Here is a 16,957-nt window from a genome sequence, read left to right on the forward strand (position 1 = left end):
TTTCTATCAATGACCCATCAATCAATTGGGCACTGGAATGGAGACAGGTCCAAATTCATTTTAGAAACCAACTAGCTTTGTGAGCCTCGGTGAGTCACAAAATTCTGGGTACCTCCATTTCTCACCATTAAGTTGGTCTCAAAGCTGTAGTCTAGCTCTAAATCTATGATTCCATGAACAGGCATTTTAAAAGCACTCGCTTCTCTCTCGGCTCTGTGCTGGACACTGAAGATAAAGACAACAACGAACCAGTTCCTGTATATTGTTAAGCTCATCCCCAGATGACAGCTGGTCATTATTCTTCTCATCCTATTCAACAACACTGACTTAGGGCACACCATATTCCAAACACTGTATAAGGCACTGGAGAAAGATAAAAAAGTTCCTGCCCTCCGAAGGCTTACACTCTATGCATGAATTTAGCTCACAAACCTACAGAAAGGAGCATCTCCTGTAGCAGCAGTAAAGCCCCCGGGATGTTGCTCAGGGGAGACTCCCCATCCAATGAACCAGGCAGAGGAGAGCAGAAGGCACAGATTCTCACAAGACAACTTAGGAAGGATCAGGTCTCTGATCCTAATGACTAACCGCGTCCCAGAGGACAGAGGCCCAAGTGCGACTCAGGGTAAGAATGAGACTCGGCGGTAGAGAAAGCTGCTTTGCTTGATGATGCATATTGATGACAAGGGTTTTGTTCTCTCTCAATTTTTCCCCAATGGGAAAGGAAAGGTAAGAAAATGGATTTTTGAGAGGCACCTAGGTGGTGCAGTAGATAGAGCAGCAGTCCTGAAGTCAGGAGGACCTGAATTCAAATTTGATCTCAGACACTTAACACTTCCTGGTTGTGTGACCCTGGGCAAATTACTTAACCCCAATTGCCTTCTCAAAAAAAAATTTTTTTTTTGTTCATTTGTCCATTTTCAATGGCTGGCCCTGACGTCTACAGTTCTCTCCCTCTATGGGACCTCTGTCTCCTGGCTTCCTTCTAAATCCCCACTTTCTACAAGAAGTTGTCTCCCAGCCTAGTTCACCTTAATGTCAAGGAATATTTTCCCTCTGAAATTGTTTCCAATTCATCACAGAGAAATGTAGCTATTCCTACATTTTGTTTGTTTAGAATTGTTTGGACATCTTTCCCTCTTTTGCCTTTGATTAGAGTTTTTTGTTTATTTGTTTTTTGTTTCTTTTTGTATCTTTTCTGTACCCCTGGAATTTAGCACTGTGCCTGGTACACAGAGGTGCTTAATAACTTTTAAAAAACTCTATAGTGGCTAATCTGCCCAGGTAGAAGATACTTTCTTCACCAATGAAACGGCCATTTGTCCCCCTCCTCAATTTTACCTCACAGGGTTGTCATGAAGATCCAACAGAACATAAGCTTCTTGAGGGCAGAAAGAGTCACTTTTGCATCTCTCATCCCTAGTGGGCCTTTGAGCTAACGGTCCATGCCCTTGGCTGGCTGACCTCCAAGCTGCTACAACCTTTCCTCCTTACTTGTCTCTTGTAATACCTGTGTTCCTACAACTCAAGGGCCTCCTTTTCCATGACTCTTGCAATACTTGTGTTCCTACAACTCAAGGGCCTCCTTTTCCATGACTCTTGCCAAGGCCTCTCAGCTCTTCCCCTCAAGGCTTCCCCTGAATTTCTTCTGACCCTATAAGAGCTGAGCACAAGGGCTAGGGATGCTGATTTTCTAGCTTTGCATTCTAACAGCCCAACGCCTGGCATGGAGTAGGGCTAATAAACGCTTGTTGATTGTCACTTTTTGGTGGCAGATTCTGGCCCGCCATAGTGTAAGATTTCCACTGGTAAAGCTGGGCCGACGGGAGCTCCCTTCACTGGCCCCTGAATAAGTCTTCCCAAAGTGTGCTTGGAGATCTTGGAAATGCCAGCAGAAAGGGCAGAGCTCCCACCCGGGAAGCTGGCACGCTGCTGCTGAAACGCATCAGGACGAGCACGATTCCAAATTTTCAACTGGGGAAAACAGCTCTTAGTGTGATGTGCACCCAGAGCCGACACAATAAAAAAAATTAGAGAGCATTATGTAAATGCATATTTAGACCCTTTAAAAATGTGCATTATTTACTTGAGAGTCAATAAAGGCTTTTCTCAAGTGTTTCCAGTTTATCACAGCGCATCCATCTGCATCCATGTTGACGTTAATACAATTTGGTGTATTAAAAGGCACTACAGAGTTGGCTGCCGCTGGGGCTTCACGAGGGGGCTCGCGGCAGCCCCAGGCCAGGCCCAGCTGGGATTGGCGACAACGTGCAACTCGGGAGGATCTCCCGGCATCCTAAGCAGGGGGTTAAACTTTAACAAGGTGCCAGATTTTCTCAAAAACAACATTTTAGGCTCCTTCAAAGGCCTATGAATGGGCTGTGCAATTTCACTGGATTTTATTCATAAGATTCTACCTGCCTGAAAGAGAAGAGAGGGGCACTATGTCTGAGAATGTGAGGATAATTTTTTCATTCATTCATTCACTCATTTGTTCATTCATTCATTCATTCACTTAATGAATGAATGAATGGAAAAGGCAAATGTTAAAGTTTATTGTTAGGATCAAATGAGACAAAGTACTTTGCAAACACCTTAGTGTCATACACCTTTCATTATTACTACTTGTAGTTAACATCATTGTCCTCCCTCCCTTCCTTCCCTCCCTCCCTTCCTCCCTTTCCTCCCTCCCTTCCTCCCTCCCTCCTTTTCTCCCTTCCTTCCTTCCTTCCTTTCTTCCTTCCTTCCTTCCTTCCCTCCCTCCCTCCACTTTTTCCTCCTTTTATTAAAAGCCACCATTCCAACAACAACTTTCCACATCAAACTGTCTTCTCTGGCTAACCACTGGAATGGAAGTTCCTTGAAGACAAGGGCTGCCTCATTTCTGTCTATCTTGTAAATACCTTCCGCATTTAGGACAGGGCTTGGCTCTTATCAGGAACTTAATTAAAAAAACTCCTTTCCCTCCATTCATAAAAGAGATGCAAACTTGCATTTAGGGTTGTCACGGCACTGATGAGTTGAAATAAAAATCTAAAAAGGGATGTGAGGAAGAGAGAGAGACAGAGAGATGGAAAGGCTATCCCCAGAGTCAGAAAGACATGATAGAGACACTGAGAGAGAGATAGAGATGAAGAAAGATAGAGAGACAGAGAGAGAGAAGGACAGAGAGAGAGAGAGAGAGAGAGAGAGAGAGAGAGAGAGAGAGAGAGAGAGAGAGAGAAGGAAAACCAAATCCTTCTGGCTTGTTAAAGCCTAAAGGTTGCCAGCCTTGTTTCCCAAGCTCTTTTCCCATGCATTCTCCTACATCTCCTACATTCTCCCTTTTCCACAAATGGCTTTTCTGGGTCACCCTGACACGGCTCCAGCTGCCACTTCCCTCCTTCAGGAGTCACACTCCCTCGGCAGGGACTTGGGTTCTTTTTACTGGAGCTGCTCTTGTCTGGCACGGGGCACAGACCTTCCCCAGGAGGATGTGGAGAAGCGCTGTCGGAGAGCCATGAAGGATACGGCAGAATCCTTCTTCGGGGTGGGGTGCTCTCAAGATGCTATTTCAAGAAAAGGATCATGAGAACTTGAAATCAGGAAGATATGGATTCCAATTCCTTCTCAGAGACTTCTTAGCTATGTGATCCCAGGTGGGGCACTTAACCTCTCTGTTCTAGCATTTGTAAAACAAGGGGAATGGTGCACTGGCCAATATTTAACAATCAGCTTTCTAGAAAAAAATGTACATGTGACACATTTTATGTTTAATTTGCATCATTAAGATTTTCTCCATCTTAAGCCTAGACAACAAAGCAATAAGCTAAGCTTTCATTTGCCAATTTTCAAAGTATAAAAGTTCTCCCTGAAAACTTAACAACTGGCTCTTGTAAGCTGGTTTGACTGGCTTCAGCGCACCCCTGGATTGGACTCCATGGTTTTCACATTTCCTTCTAGCTCTATACGCATGGTCTAATAATCCTTCCCTTTGCAAATATGAAACATGCCTCTAATCCTTTCTTTTGTAAAACTTCACAGAGTTTGTGATCTCTTCTTTGCCCTGTCCAACTCCATGTCATAAACATTTATTCAGTACGTACTACAAGCACAATACTGTGTTCCCACCGGTGGGGGCTCCTTGCCTTCAGTCACCCCTGGAATAAAATACTAATATCTCACTTCCATATTTAAGGCTCTTTACAGTCTGGTCATTAGTCTACTTTTCTTGGTTATCTTTCATGTTACTCTCTTCCACATTCCCATCAAACCAGCCTTTTTGCTTGCTCTTCCCTGAATCTGGCCTCCCATTTCCTGCCTTTATGCCTTTGTACAAGCTGTTCCCCATGCCTCGAATGCCCTTCATCTTCCCCTTAGAAAATCTTGAGCTTTCTTTAAGACAAATCTTCTTTATCAACTAGGCCACAATGTCTATAATGGTTCATTATTTCTTTTTAAAAATAAACTAAGCAAGCAGTAATCATTAAGCTCCTACTTCGTGTGAGTGCTGAGGGTATGAAGACGAAATGAAACTATGTTTGGCTTTAAGGAACTTACATCCACTCTTTTGTACCACACACACACACACACACACACACACACACACACACACACACACGGTGATTTGAGGGAGGGAGATATGAGAAGATGGGGGAGTCGGGAAGGTCCTCATGTAAGACTGAGTTCTGAAAAAAGCTGGGGGCTGGAAGGGGTGAAGATGAGGAGGGAATGTCTTCCAGACATGGAAGGAGCAGCCTAAGCTTAATGGGAGATGGAGAATAGATGTTCTTTAAAATTAAATTAAATTTTAATTAATTAATTAATTAATTTTAAAATTAAATTATTTCAACTTAAAAGCAAACCAAACCAGGGAGAGAACAAGAATAAAGCGAAGATCACTGCAAATAAGGAAACTGAGACCTACGTGATTAGCCCAATTAGAGTTTCCCAAATGAAAGAGCCCTTTCTGCCCGTGGTCACCTGGGCTTGGAGTGAGACTTCAATCCAGTTTGAATCCCGTCACTGTGGAGTTATCATGCTTTCTGCTCTATCATGTTGCCTTGTGCTTTTCTTCCAAAGAAGAAGAGGACTGGGGTCGGTACAAGGAATTATTTTCTAAGCTCACAGACGTCTGAAGGCTACATCGCCATTTGCTCGCCTTGACAAAGTCCCCGAGGGGATCGAATTTCCAATACCCTGAAATGTGGTGGGTGGACCGAGGCTCTCAGAGCTCGCTCTAACCCGGCATCCCCCCGAAGGTACCTATTTTCAAAATTGACCATATTATCGCACTAATTGGCTGAGCCTCCATGCTGGCTGATGGGAAATGCTTTCAAACACCATGCAACAGCTGTGTTTATTGGGAATATGAAGAGTGACTTTTTAATAAGCAAAGTTGGCCAGGATCCAGGTTCCTGGAAGGGAAGTTGAACTTCTATGTAATATGCCAGTGATAATAGGAGACAAGAGATAAGGCAGAGAAAAATAAAACAATATTTCAGCCACCCCCACCTCCACCCCTACCTCCTCCCAATCAGCCATCTTGCAGTGAATGAGCAGTTCTTGCAAAGAGGCTGGATTCGCTTAACTACCTGCTGGGAATGCAGAGAGAATACTAAAAAAGCCCTGGGAATTTATATTGGAAGCAAGGTCCACTGGCGGCAAAAGGGTCCAAGATGGCGGATCTGTTGGGAGGTTGGCAAGACGCTTACTATATTATATCTAAGGTAGCTTCCAGCTTAAAATCTATGAACCTACAAATCTCTAAAGGGAAGGAGAGGTGGAAAGGGAATCACCTACTGGTACCAGAAACTATCCTAAATATTTACAGATATTATCTCACTCGATGCTCTGGGAGGTAGATGTTACTATTATCCCCATTTCGAAGCTGAGGAAACCAGGAAATTGAGTGATTTGCCCAGCGAGGGTCACACAGCCAATAAATATCCGAGGCTGGATTTGATCTCAGTCTCGGGGCTCTATCCACCATACCACCTGACTAGCTTTAATTCCTTGGCTGAAGGTACTAGCCCCCTGCCCAATTCCCTTTCTAAGCTTAGTGGATGAGCCTTAAGAATCACTATGGCTGAAAAATCAGCAGCAATCTTGCTGAGTGGCCTGGGTTGGCCCTCAGAGAGCTATCTCCCAGCCTGTCATTGCATCTGCATTCGAAACCTTTCTAGCTAGCAGGACCTGCTCTAGCTTTTTCCATTTGCTGCCATTTCCCTGAGAATCTAGTATCCTCACACAGTAGGATGAGACACACTGGAGGTCAGTGAAGGCCTTTTACTGGTCACATCTCTACTGAAAAAATAAGCAACAAAGAATCATGAAAATGACACTGATCAACTACATTTAAGAAGAAAAAGAAGTATTTATATGAGGGAAATCATGGAAACATCTAAAAAAGCACATGGGCAGCCCCTGTCCAAACTAAAATCCTCCTGAGAAGTGACCATCCAGGCTATGGAAGACCTTGGAGGACCATTCCAGGCAGCCCGTCCATCCCACTCTGTTCTTGTGATCTCACTCTCAGTTGTTCTTTCTGCAGCTCTCCCAACCCTAGTGCTCCTGGCTGTGTCCTCTGGGACCACAGCCCAGCCCCTCGAAATGCTCAAAGACATCTTCCTGTCCCCAGCAGATGACCCAGAGCCTAGGACCAGATACTTAATCCAGATTTTACCAGGAGTTACTATAAACACCCCATAAAAGAAAAAGAAAAAATTCAGACTTCTTCTCGGTACGAGGGAGGGCCAAAGAGATTTTCCAGATTGTGGGAGCGCTGTACCTCTAACCCCTATGATGTGGAAGGGATAATGACATTAACATTTTCTGTTGTTCAATTGTTTTTCAGTCATGATTAATTCTTTAGGACCCAAATTGGAGATTTTTTAAGTTGTTGTTTAGCCAAAGATGTTGGAGTGGTTTGTCATTTCCTTCTCCAGATCATTTTCCAAATGAGGAAACTGAGCCAAAGTCAGGAAAACTCATTTTTATGAGTTTAAATCCAGCTGTGAGACTCTGGGCAACTTACTTCACCTTCTTTGCCTCAGTTTCCACATCATAGGAGTTAGAAGTACCGTACCCTGCAATCTGGAAAATCCATGTAAAATTTTCTTGGCCCTCCCTGTGTACACAGAAGTTTGAATTTTTTCTTTTTCTTTTATGAAGTGTTTACAGTAATTCCTGGTAAAATTTGGAGCTGGTCATCGGTTCTGGGTCATCTCCTGGCTGTTCACGTTGTTTACAGCTTCCACAAAACTCCCCTAAAATTCCCATTTAATTTCTTATGCCAAATTGCACTGCACTGAAACCTAGATGGGAAAAGCCACAATGTGGAAGGCCTAACTCTACGTGGTCTTCTAAGAGAATATGGGGTCTGTGGGAACCCCTTGTGTATGTATTAATCGCCCTGTTTCTAACTGAGTCTGGCGTGGAGGAGAGGGCGCTCTACTATCCTATGTGATCTTGGGCCACTCCATGGAGTCAGAGAAGAGAGCTTAGGAGAATAAGCATTCATGCAGTTTATGAGTGTCTGAGGCAGGATTTGAACTTGGGTTTTCCTGACTTCTGGATCCATGGCCCAATCTTTTTGGGATCTCTAAGGCCTGAAGGTGAAAAGTTACCTTTAAGTCTCTGATCCAAGACAATCTCAGGATCTCTAGATTCTGAAGTGAAAGATTACCTTTAAATCTCTGACCTGAGACAATTTCAGGATTTCTAAGGCCTGAAGGTGAAAAGTTACCTTTAAATCTCTGAGGTCCCCCTGATTCCGCCTATAATCCTTTCTCTTCCCATAACCGTTGACTATCTTGTAGTCAGGTTTTTGGACACCAAAATCCCAAACTATTACAAAAAGCTGCAAGCCCCTCGTGGGTGGGTTGGCCGGCCCACCTCCACCGTGACCCCTCCGGCCCTGGGCACATGGACCAGCCCCAGCTCCTTCTCCTGCACCTCTCCTCCTCCCTTCCCATATATATCAGGCTCCTGCCCGCCCGCTTGCCAGAGATGGGAAGCTGATACCACATAAATGCTGTCCCAGCGACACTAATTCACTCAACTTGAGCCATGATTTATGGCTCTGTCAATAGGAGAGGCTGGAAATTCGGGGTCCACGTGTTGCGCGGATCCCACCGCAGGAGCGTCACGTGCTCCTGAGCCCAGGGCACAGTCTCTTGTAGCAAAGCCAATCGGTCTTGCCATTGGTTGGAGATAATGAGCATGAGATTATGGTGGCCTTCCAACCACAATCTACAGTAAGCACTCGGTCTGGGGGCTGTGGATCTGTTTTTCAAGTATTTTTATATAACTCCATTTCCATATATTTGGTTCCCTTTATGATCCTGCATATTTTAGGTAATCTATTTTTAAATCTAGGCTCCCCCAGTCTGCCAATCCTGGGGATCTGTGAACCCCCAAAAGTCTTCTTGATAAAATGAGAAGAGCCCATTGGGGAGACTGATGATTAAATCTTTTGGGGTACAGCAGAGGTTGGGGGAGCTCAGCACTTTTGGGGGGATCCTGGTTCATGTGTCCAAGGTGATGGTCTCTGTAATCTGGCCCCTTGGGGGACGTCTTCCTTCTTTGAGAGGTTAAGTTCCCCAGCCTAGCCCACTCCACTCACTCCGGGTCTTCCCGAGGCTCCGGCCTGTCCTTCTCACTGAAAGCAGATAGCAGCCCAGTTCCCCGGCGAAGGAGGCCCCTTTGGAAATTGGCTGCGGGGATGACAAATGAACCCAGTGGGGGGTCCTACCCATCTATCTCAGGACAAATTATTAGTGTAATCGAGCTTTTACTTATGCATTTATCTGGTAATTATCAAACACTTACACGCAACAAAGCTAAGCCTCTGGGGCACTTTATGACTCCCCGCCCTGTAGGGGGGCCTCCCGTTCATTTAGGAGGCTTCCCAGGCAAGAGGGGCGCTTTTGAGGGTGGGCGGGAGGGCAAATGCTGCGCCTGGCTCAGTAAAATATCCCCATGTCTCAGAGAAGCCCTTCCCAATATGGTAGAGAGTGATTTTAATCACACTCGTGTTTAGGTGTGGAGCTCTGGAAAACATTTTCCTGGTGATTATTCCTGTCCTTGCCTCCATTTTACTTCTGGGTCCAAGGTCATCTCTGAGGAACGAATGTCACAATTTTAGGGCTGTGTCCCCTAAACGGACCTCACAGGCCATGCCCCTCATTTACTGAAGGAGGAAATGGAGGCTGAGAGAGGAAAGGGGCTGAGGGACCAAAACCTCATGGAGTTAGAGCTGGACGGGGCCCCACCAAGTCTCCCTTTTTTGAAAATTCATGGGCTGGGACTTACTTTTGGCAATGACCTTGCTCAGAGGATAGCCAGCCATTCAGGCCCTGAACTCACATCATCTAACTACGTCTTTGTACCCAATTGACTTTGCTATTATTTATTTTTCTATTTACTATTTTGTTTTCACTACTTATTTCTTATGCATTTCTTCCTATTCAGGTGACTCCAGTTCGACCGCCAAAGCTAAACACTTTTGACTTTGCCTGAAGGTCGGTTTATCTCCGTCCAATTCAGTTCCTCACCATTTTTTTGGGAAGCGCCGATGCTGTACCCTGCTGCCTGCCCTCCATATGCTTACATGTCTATAACACCTTCACCAGCCAGGGGAGATGTGGGGGGACCGACGGGAGGGGAGCCGACAGTACTCTCGGAGGGAGAGCCCACTTACGGCGTGGCTGACGGGAGAACATTCTGTGCAGGATCTCCTCCTGGGACCGAGCCCAGAATGAATACAGGGACACAAACAGGGGCCGTGGGTAAAAGCCCTTACTATGTTATCGCATGTGAACTATCGCTGTCTCCATTTCAAAGTTGCTGGACATGTCACCATGAGATTCTAAGTGAGTAGTGAATAAAAAGGTTGCTGTTATGCCAATTTTACAGATGGGGAAACTGAGTCTAAGAAAGATTAAGTGTTTGCCTAGGTTTGGAGAGTTAGTAAATGTCAAATTAGAATTAGAACCCAGACCTTCCGATTCAGTCTTTTCTCAATGTCTTGGTACTTTTCGGAGAAGAGAAGGATTTTCAAGAGGTAGAAACAGGGAGGGGAACGAAGATGGAATGGAGGAACACTGGGTAGGGCAGTTTTGGGGAGTGAGAAAGAGAGTACTGTGAAAAAAGGCTAGAAAAGGAGTTTTATTGAAGCATCAAGTAATCAAGGTAGTTGGTTTTTAAATGCAAGAAGGTGTTTTTTCCAACAAAGACCTCCCAACAAGGAAGAGGAGCAATGAGAAACCCTGTTAGACCCTCGTTACTGACAGGTCAAACCCTCAGCTCACAGTCCTGGGTTGGTTCTGTTTCTCCAGGGCGGAGCCGGATCAGTACCAGCAAAAGCTAAGAGCTCCCGCTAAGATGACAGCTCAGAGAATGACCAGGATGGCAAGGGCCAAATCAGCCCAAAGGACCTGGGAATGGTCAACCAGAAGGAGAGCGGATGGCAAGGGGAGGTGGGGAGGAGGATCAAGTCAATGGAAGAAAGACGGGGCGGTTCTGTTTGGTCCCAGAGGGAAGAACCTGCGGTGACAGAGAGATGAGGACAGGAATGATGTCCGGAAAGTCTTCCTGGGCAGGAGAGCGGTCCGCCGGCTGCCTCGGAGGTCTGCAAACCCCGCCACCTCCAGGCTGAGCCGCGGACGTCACTGGTGCATTCGGTCCATCGGTACATTTACTGAGTCTGTTCCTCATTTTTAGAATGAGGGGATAAAACAGCCCAAAGTTCGAGACTTTGAGATTCCACAAGCACCCCCGAACTTGTGGAGCCCAGAGTGCGCCCCATTCCAACGGGGGACCCACAAACATTCCCCACGCGGGCTCTGGGAAAGGGCCATGTCTGTCACACCTTGAATCTGGACCCAAGGTCTGACGAAGGACATCTCCTCTGCAAAGTCCCGTTCAAAGGCAGCTTTCCCTTTCTAACGCCAGGAGCGTCCAGGTCACAAATGTGCGACACCACCAGGGGCTCGGCTCAGGAGCCCGCGTCCAAGTGGCGGCTCCTCACAGGGCAGGGAGCGAGCACCTCCGGGGCTCCCGATTCCCCTGCTGCGGGCGGGCCTCAGGCTCCTCTCGGTGTCACCTGGCAAGGCCACTAAAGCTCCGCTTCTGCCAAATCGGTACCTGAGCTTTCAGTGCCAGATTGTCCCTGAAAACCTAGGACCTTAAAGACCCCAAACGTCTTCTCCGTCACCTCCTGCTTCTGTGCCTGCGCTGGGAGTGCGAGGGAAAAGGAAAGTGGGAGCGCACGGTCCAGTTCTGTCAAAGCCGAGTTCTGCGGCTGACAAGCGGGCTCTTCTCCGCGGAAACGACTCGGTGAACCGCGGGCTGCTCCGAGAAGGAGCTCGTGCTGTTTATGTACCAGAATCCTCCGCGGCAAATTCCGCAAATATCCAGGAAGGACAGGCTCAGAGGGAGGAGCTGAATGAGTCTCTGCCAAATGGCCCATTTGGAACCAGCTTGTGGTTCTGGTAGACTATGGTTTCTGTCTCAAAAGCACAGACCCAATATGATTTACATGTTATGATGAAGAGGTGGCTCAAGTAAGGGAGAGCTGGGTTCAAATACTGCCCATAACAGCGACAAGTTATACCAACAACTAACACGGAGAGAGTCGTTCCTCCCCAATCAGAACACATGTACCTCTCATCTGCCCATGGAAGAAACTCCACTGACTCCCAAAATACAAACTCTTTAGTTGGCCATTTGGCTCCAATCTGGCTCCAAACTCTGAAGATTGCCTTGTTGTTTTGTCTTAGGGTCACTATCACCCAGCACATCGCCTGGCACACTACATGCTTCAGTAACTCCAGGTGAAGTGGTGAGCTGAATCCAAATGCTCTTCATCCTTCAAGACCCAACTCAAGCACCACTCCTTCAATTTAGACTATTAGATAGTGTCTAAGAGCCCCAAGTTTATTGGAAATGTGGTAAATAAACAGCTGACTTAAACAAAAAGATCTGATGATAAAATTGGGCAAGTTTTTGGTTAGTTTGTCCACTAGGTAATTGGAGTGGACATGATGGTAGATTTCAAATATTAAAAGGGATGTCAAAATGCAAAAGAGATTAGTCTTGGCTCCAGAGGGGAGAACTAGCTGTGGAAGTTGTGGGGGAATTAAATGGAGGCTTAATTTTGGGAAAATAATCAAAATAACCAAACTATCCAAATATGGAGATCACATAGATAATATGAAACAAAGGCAAGACCTTTGGCTCCCTCCCAAAAAATATTTATGCAAATATATATATGCTTTCCATTACTAAATGCTACATTGTTCTTTATCCTAGATAATGTTTTGCCTTTTCTTGAAGGTGTGAGAATGAAGGTGTGTCTCAGTTTACCTTTTTGTTAAATTTTACCTATTCTGTAGTGTCAGAATTTTTGAATGAGAAGAAGCCTTAAAGTTCACTTTGTCCAACCTCAGAGGTAAAGAAAAGTGATGAGTTTCCTAAGGTCACACATAGAGCTGGGGGCAATTTTTGGACTGGAGTTCAGATCTCTTGGCTCTCAGTCAGAGATCTGTATACCTTGCTATCTTAAGATTTTAAACTCCATTCAGGGACCATTGTTCAACAAACCCAAGGAAAAATAATTAAAAGAAACCTTAGTTGATACTGAGAGCATCCATGATTGTACTGTAAATAACATAGAGAACAATGGCACTTCTTCCACTGATCAGTGTATTCTTGAAAATGGAGAATGATTAACTGATTGATCAGTATATAAAAGTAATATTTCTCACAACATTCAAATGGCTAATTAGCTTTTTTTTCTAAGGAAGTCAGACATGATTTCCCCAAATGGATTTTGGTTGGAGGAAATGAAAATTTTAAAATAATCAGAACCAATTCAAAAGTGAATTAATGAGCTGCCCAGGGAGACAGGGGGTTCCTCTAATTGGTTGTCTTCAAGTAAAGGCTGGAGGTCCCCTTGTTGGGGCTTTGGTAGAGTGGATCCTTGTTTAGGACTGGACCAGACTAAACCACTTCCAAGGATCCCTCAGCTCTCAGATGTTGTAGTTTAACAATGAGTGCTCATGTTTTTTAATTTAGGATCCATTATTCTTCTTCTCCCAATTTCCTTGGTAATTCCTTAAGCAATGATAGATATTGATAGTCCCAGACAGCTGAGCTTCCAAGGCAGGATTATCCCTTGACATAGGAGAGGTGCTTTTCTAGACTTGGAATGAACTCAAAGACCTCTGAGCTCTGTTCTAACGCTGAACTTCATTGACTTTCTAGGGTGCCATTTTGCTGAACTGCTTCCTCTAGATTAAAGATCTTAGCCTAAGGTTCACTGTGGAAAGTTTTCAGTCAATCTATGAACTTTAAATAGGAAAAAAATGACATCTTTGTTTCCATTAAATTCTAACCGAAACTGAGTGTTTCTTTCACTAATTTAAACCGTGATTCGGATAAAGGGTCCAGGAGCTTTTCCATAAATGTGCCAAGAGGGATCCCTGATGTACAAAGACAACCAGGTTTAGAAAAGGGATCTAGATTGTAGAAATAAGATTGAGATCTCTGAAAAACCAAGAAAGAGAGGACGACTTTCTGAGACAAAAGTCAAAGAAGATGAGAACCTCATTTTTCCACATGTGTTTTGGGAAGGCCATTGAGTCCCAAGTCCCACCTACACTAAAGAAAACCATCATCTCCACTCTTAAGCAAACCAATGAGTATTTTTCTCTTGACTGTTCAAATTAAGTGACTTGCCGACATTTGCCGGAGGCTAGGAGCGTGACCTTCGAGCAAAATACAAATCATGCTCGCCACGGACACATTTTAATAATCAACTTTAAAAGTGCACAAGACCCCAAATGATGGAAATATTACAATGAGAACCAGACAAGCTATCTACCATTTCAGAAGGAAGCAGGAAAAGCTTTGGGCTACTCTCATAAAATAATGGATAATGAGATGAAGATTCGGGAAAAAGAGGATGGAAAGCCTCTGGTGGCAAAAAGAAGGGACCCAGTAGGTAAACGGTCTTGTGTTCCATGAGCGTGGTGATCACCTAACCGTGGGCGCTGAGGAATTCTTGCCCTGCTTTTTGGTTCAGCATTGATCCTACACCCCCTCTCACTCCTGCTCTTCCCACAGTGCATCTCTCTGTAAGAGCATCCCCACAAGCCTGGATCCCATTTTTTAAAGCACATCCTTGGCTTTGGAAGAGCTCGAACCTGTGTCTGGGTCACTGGGATGACCCAGGGGTCCTAGGCCTAAGAAGGCGTCAGAGCCCTCGTCTGGAAGACCCCGACGCACACGGGTCCCCGGGGAAACCTCACCTCTGGGTCCTGTAATGACAGGCCGATGATGCTGTGTGAAAGCCGTTCCCAGGGAGGAGGTCTGTGACGGCGAGGGGCTGCTGAAACCAGACTTCTCCGACTTCTTCAGTGTGGTTGGCGACGGCATCCCTGGCAAGAATGATCGACAAGTTCCATTTAATAAGGCGAGCTCAGGACCCACAGGACTACGCGGCGGGCCAAAGGCTGAGGGGCAGCCCCAGGAAAGCGCACGGCCACACCGAACTGAACCTGGCAGCAAACGGAAGCCCCGCGCTTACTGGTGGGCTTGGGGCTTAGATTGTGGGCTGACAGCGGGAAGGGACTGGTCTTCCAAAGGAGGCAATGGGAGTCCCAAACCTCACCCAGAGGGAATGGACAGCTGGGTGCTTCAGCCTCATTCCTCTGACTGCCCACCTTCCCACCCCCACCACCGTATGCTTTCCTCTCCGAGTTTTTTTAGGACCAATATTTGTTTGTTACTGTTGATCACAATTATTCACAGAAAAATGTGTATTTCTCAGGCTCCATGGAAGTCATCAGTAGGAGTGTGGGCTCTCCCTGCTATGGGTACATGGTAAAATGGAAAGAGCTCTGGATTTGGAAGCTGGGGGCCTGAGTACAAATCCTGGCTGACCCTTACTAACAATGTGACTCTTGGGCAAGGCAATGACCATCTTCGAGATCTGATCCTTTCTATATCCAGAAAGTAAGGTGGTTCAACTGGGAAATCATAACAGTTGATATCTACAGAGTGCTTTAAGGCTTGTGAAGAACTTTATATGCATTATTTCATTTGCATACATTATCCTGGATAATCTTGGAAAGTCACCTTATCTTTGGTGGGAGGACTGAGTTCCCTCACTGAGAAAATGAAGGGTGAGATGACACGGCCTCTTGGGTCCCTTCCTGCTCTGCCCTCTGACCCTATTAACCTATAACCTTGCAGAGTGCAAGACCTAAGCTGAATGAGATTCATAAACCTATACTTGCCACTTGCCATTCTGAGTGCATTTATACTAATTAGTCATTTCTGATCAGTGGCCCTTTTCTAATGTACGATTTGGAAATGTAACTTTTAAAGATTAATTTATTTAAATATTAGAATCATAATCCTAGAGATTATCTAGCCCAGGGGCAGCTGAGGACAATTATCCCCCTCACCCAGGGCTATGAAGTTTCTTTATTTAAAGGCCCACAAAACAAAGTTTTTGTTTTTACCATAGTCTGGCCTTCCAACAGTCTGAGGGACAGTGAACTGGCCCCCTATTTAAAAATTTTGAGGATCCCTGGTCTAGCCTAACCCCCGTCACTTTTATAATTGAAAGAACAAAATCCTGAGGAGGGTGAGAGATAGACAGAATAGCACTATCAAGTTCAGAGGTCAAGGACGTGGAGAGAGTTTGGGTTCAAAGTCAGATTGTCTGAGCCCAAAGTGTTCTTTTTGCTTTACCGTGTCTACTGCCTGTGGAAATTAGGAAGAGGACGCTCCAATGTCATTGTGTTATCTCAGTGTTGTTCTCCCTCAAAGCTAAGTTCCCCGAGTCATTCTGACAGCAGCAGCTCTGACACGCACACCCCATCTGAAGCCCTCCCATTTCAGTTAAAGCCACAGAAAATGAGATGTAAGAAAGCCCGTCAAAACTGAAAGGAGGGTGCTAAAAGGTTCAGATAGTGGCTCCGAGCGATGGGTGGCCCTTTTAATTCAAAGTCAACATGGCAGAAGAATCCAATCTCAACTGAGGAGTGCGCTTGGGTATGAATTCTCTCTGGGTGACAGTCATGGATCAGAGAATTACCAAATGGGATGGTCTCTGACTGCCCACTCGCCAACCCCCAACCTCCACATGCGGTCCACCCTACCTGTCTGAGCTTTTTAGGAGCAATATTTGGTGGTCACCGTTCAACACAACTATTCACATAAAACTTTATATTTGATTTTTTACGTTCTCTAAGAGATAGAAAGCACGGTTCTCCGCAAAGTGCTCTGCCCACAGGCTTTCTCAGGGAGAATCAGCCAAATGCTAAGCTTGGCCAAGTTTTAGGGTGCAGAATTTCATGCTCCCCCTCTTCCTTGAGTTCCCTCTGGATGCCTCTCAGTAGCAACCTAGCATGACATGACTCCAAAGAAGAACGAGACCTCCAATATTAAAGCATACAACCATGTTTGAATAGAAGAAGGAATATGGAACAATGGACAGAGAGTTGACCACAGAGAAAGGAAGTTCTGTGTTCAGATTCTACTTTGGCTGCGTGGGTTTGGGTTAATCATCTAGCAACCCACGTGATTCTACAAGAGGAAAAGTTACAAACAAACGCAAATGTATATTGAGAGAAGGGAATCTTTCATTGTGAGTTTTCGTTCAGTGGGGTTTGACTCTTCATGATCCCATTTTGGATTTTCTGGGGAAGAGATATGAAAATGTTTGCCATTTCTTTCTCCAGCTTATTTCACAGATGAGGAAATCAAAGTGGGAAGTGACTTGTCCACAATCACACAGCTAGTAAGTGTCTGAGACCAGATTTGGACTCATAAATATGAGTATTTCTGGTTCTCTCTCTACTGCCTCATCTAGCTGCCCTTTGTTGAGAATTACCAATAGAAATTTGTATTAAAAACGGAAAATATGATTCCGCTACACAAATTTATTAGTAAAATTTAAAAA

At 45.2% G+C, this 16,957-nt stretch overlaps 1 protein-coding gene across 7 annotated transcripts in view; it reads right to left on the minus strand.

The window, feature by feature from the left end:
- The window catches only part of NFIA (nuclear factor I A), a 435,311-nt gene that overhangs the window by 75,561 nt on the left and 342,793 nt on the right, over positions 1 to 16,957 (minus strand). For 5 of the 7 annotated variants that reach the window (XM_051999550.1, XM_051999549.1, XM_051999551.1 and 2 more), the window contains exon 7: positions 14,295 to 14,423. The exons of the other annotated variants lie outside the window; for them this stretch is intronic. In XM_051999550.1, the coding sequence (XP_051855510.1) occupies positions 14,295 to 14,423 (129 nt within the window). The remainder of the gene's footprint in view (positions 1 to 14,294; positions 14,424 to 16,957) is intronic. 7 annotated transcript variants of the gene reach the window in all.

Source organism: Antechinus flavipes, chromosome 4, assembly GCF_016432865.1.
Source record: "Antechinus flavipes isolate AdamAnt ecotype Samford, QLD, Australia chromosome 4, AdamAnt_v2, whole genome shotgun sequence".
Taxonomy (NCBI): Eukaryota; Metazoa; Chordata; class Mammalia; order Dasyuromorphia; family Dasyuridae; genus Antechinus; species Antechinus flavipes.